Consider the following 3,274-nt stretch of genomic DNA (forward strand, 5'->3'; position numbering starts at 1 on the left):
CGCTCACGCTGGCTGCTGGCTACACACGGTAGCCCATGGCAACCCACTGCAACAGGGGCTGCAGCCTACACCGTCACCAGCGACTCAGGCAGCCCAGCTCCAGGTTGAGCTGTTGTTCAGCATCTTAGCTGTGGAGGGCAGTGTTACTGGCCCTCATATGTGGGATCCGAACCGGGGCCCTCTGGCATCCCAAGCGAGTTCTTAACCATCGCGCCACTCGGCCGGCCCGAGGCATTGTTTTTAAGAAAATCATGTCATGTAGATTGTCTAAAAAATAAATAAACTCATTTGAGAGAATGCCTCTTAGTTTAATACATATTTAAATCCATCCTGTGTAGTGTTCCTGGAAAAGCTAGAGCCTGGTAGACCACTACTATATATAAAGCGAAGGATTGTCTTTAGATAACGTCCACAGTGAAAACTACTTCTGGGACTGGAATATAAAAAACAAGGATTAGGGCCGCCTGAGTGGCTCATTGGTTAAGAGTTGGCTTGGGAGCGCAAGCTCTGAGCAGCAGGGCTGCCAGTTCGGATCCCACATGGGCTATTGACACTGCTCCCTCCACAGCTAAGATGGTGAACAACAGCTCGACCTGGAGCTGGGCTGCCGTGAGTTGCCGGTGACAATGTAGGCCGCAGTGGGCTGCCATAAGCTACCATGAGTGGCTGGCAGCCAGTGTGAGCAGCCGGCAGCCGGTGTGAGCTGCCGTGAGCCACCATCAAATGGCCGGCGACCGATCTGCCTCAGCCAGGAAGTCCTCAATGATCACAATACCAACATAGGCCAGTGAAGCAATGTCCTCCACAAGTAGACTGAAGAACAAAAGAACAGCAACTTGTCTGTTCCCCTCTCCCAATTCCCCAATAAAATCTTTAAAAAACAAAAAAAGGATCAAAAGTCTTAATTCAGAGTTGAGTAAAGGGAAAGACAATGCTCACAGCCAACATTTGAAGTAGATTCCTTAGACATTTCATCACCTGGAAACATAAGTAGTTAACTCTGGAAGAGATTACTAAAAGAATAAAAAGAGACTAATACAATTGGGGGAAAAAAAATAAGGAATCCCTGTTTGTATTGATATGCTATCATCTCCAAGATACTTTAAGTATAATATACCCAACAGTGAGTATTATAAATTGCCATTTTGTGAGGGAAAATGCTTATATTTATGTAGATATATACAGAGAGTGCCAAAAAAATGTATACACATTTTAAGAAAGGAAAACTGTATTAAAATTGTAATACTTGATATATACTGATAACAAAAGATGAACACAAGTCACGTTTGATTTCTGCAATTACAAGAGGTGCTCAAAGTGGTTACCATCAGTGTCCAGACATTTCTGATTATGGCAAACTACTGCTTAAGCAATGTTGACGAAAGTGTCCACTTGTATACGTTTTTTTGGCACCCCCCAGTATTTATTTATAAATTCAGAAAGCATCTGGGGAAATTCAGAGCATCTAAAGGTAACTATGCTTGTCTGGAGGAAGTTACACCAGCGGGAGGAAGACCTACTTTTACCATATACCCTTTGGTACTTTTTGAATTCTGAACAATTTTCATTATCTATAAAAATAAAATACAAAAATTACTGAATACCTGGTACTAGGGGGGTGAGGGGGGGTTGGATACTAGAAAACAATTGTGGACATTTTTTTCAGAATTTTTGTCTAAGTGTCCTCTCAAAGGCTGGACAACACTGCTTAAGTTTGAGTTTTCAAACCTGTCTTGAGGGCCTAAGGCCTCAGCAGTGTGTTCTGAGCCCAAAGGGTGAACTGACTCGCTTCTCCTCTAAGACCATCACACGAGTCCCATAGATTTTTAAAGGCATCTAGCACGTTCTACCTTGCATTGTATCTCTTCATCTTCCCTAGGCCTAAAACCCTAGGCAAGGATAAGAAACTAAGAAACATCCAAACCTCAAGAGAATTATGAGTTTATTTATTTTTATGAGTTTATTTATGCTGGGAAGCAAAATCTCAATGGAGAAAATGCCCTGGAGAATGGCAGTTTTGCAGCCTATTTTATATATTAGAATCAAAGGAGATGACGGAAGGAGGGTTACATGAAATCCATTGGTGATATACTAAGGAGGTGGAAGAAAGCATAGCAGGGAAATCTCTAGGATTGGATAAACGGCAAAAGGGAGAAACATACTTCTTACATTGGTGGGTACAGGATAGATGATAATTAACATTTACAGCACATAGAGATGGTATGTGGGAAACAAGATAACGAAGGGTTCTGTGGTCTTATGCTGTGGTGCCAGCAGTTGTGCCTTCAAGGTGTAGGAAAAGAAAATTACTCTGACATTTCAAAGATACGTTATCCTAGGTGCATAAGATATGGATAGACCTCACTTAAGGTAAAAATTAACCTTTGCTAAGGAAGTTGTAGGTCTACCTGTTATTACCTGCCCAGTTAGGAATTTTATAGTCAGACCATTCAGTGTGGTTGCTTCTGGTCACTGAGCTTCTTAGGCCTGCACATGGCCCCCCTGAACCTATCAGGTTTATTTGCTCAACCCCTTTCTCATTCACAGTCCTAGTCAGATTAACTACAGTAACCCCACATGACCTAGAACGCTGCCAAGCACATAGAACTTAGTCAAGAAAACTGGTGCCAAACATAAGCGAAAGGGAGGAAACAAGGCAAACTATTCGAGTCAGGGGAGGGAGGAATGCCACCTTACACCCTGCGGTCAAAGATCTCCAGGAAAGATCGCCAGCTCTCTAGTCACCCGAAGGGCGGAAGGGCACGTGGCCCACAGCCCCTACCTCTCGCATTACAGATCTGTGCAGGCCCAGCCTAGTTGCGGGGATCCGTCCGCAAAACCCGCGGACACGGGATACCCACGAGCCTTTACTGCAGGTAAAAATGCTCCTCCTCCCCTACGCAATGACGCCAGAGCCCGGGCGTGAGGGGCGGGGCCGCAGGCGCCGTTCGACCACGACCCAATGAGCGGCGCCGGCCGACCCGCGGCCCAATGGAGACGGTGCGTGGGCACGCTGGGGGCGGGCAGGGCGCGCCCGACTTTTCTAGAAGACCCGGATAGCGCCGCTGGGCCACGCTGAGCCGGATTTGGGCAACTTTCTCGCCTGGTCTTTTTTCCTTCTGCTGCTGTGTCAGCTATGGCGGCCGTGAAGACCCTAAATCCCAAGGCCGAGGTGGCCCGGGCTCAGGCAGCGTTGGCGGTCAACATCAGCGCGGCCCGGGGGCTTCAGGACGTGTTGCGGACCAACTTGGGGCCTAAGGGCACCATGAAGATG

The 3,274-nt window shown here is 46.6% G+C and overlaps 1 protein-coding gene across 1 annotated transcript in view; it reads left to right on the plus strand.

Annotated features, from left to right (window-relative positions):
- The first annotated feature begins 3,020 nt into the window (after positions 1–3,020).
- Positions 3,021–3,274, plus strand: part of CCT6A (chaperonin containing TCP1 subunit 6A) — a 16,018-nt gene continuing 15,764 nt past the window's right edge. Inside the window, exon 1 of the mRNA XM_019632134.1 lies at positions 3,021–3,187. Within this exon, the coding sequence (XP_019487679.1) occupies positions 3,137–3,187 (51 nt within the window). The 5' untranslated portion in view covers positions 3,021–3,136. The remainder of the gene's footprint in view (positions 3,188–3,274) is intronic.

This window comes from Hipposideros armiger, unplaced genomic scaffold (assembly GCF_001890085.2).
Source record: "Hipposideros armiger isolate ML-2016 unplaced genomic scaffold, ASM189008v1 scaffold_1083, whole genome shotgun sequence".
NCBI classification, from domain to species: Eukaryota; Metazoa; Chordata; class Mammalia; order Chiroptera; family Hipposideridae; genus Hipposideros; species Hipposideros armiger.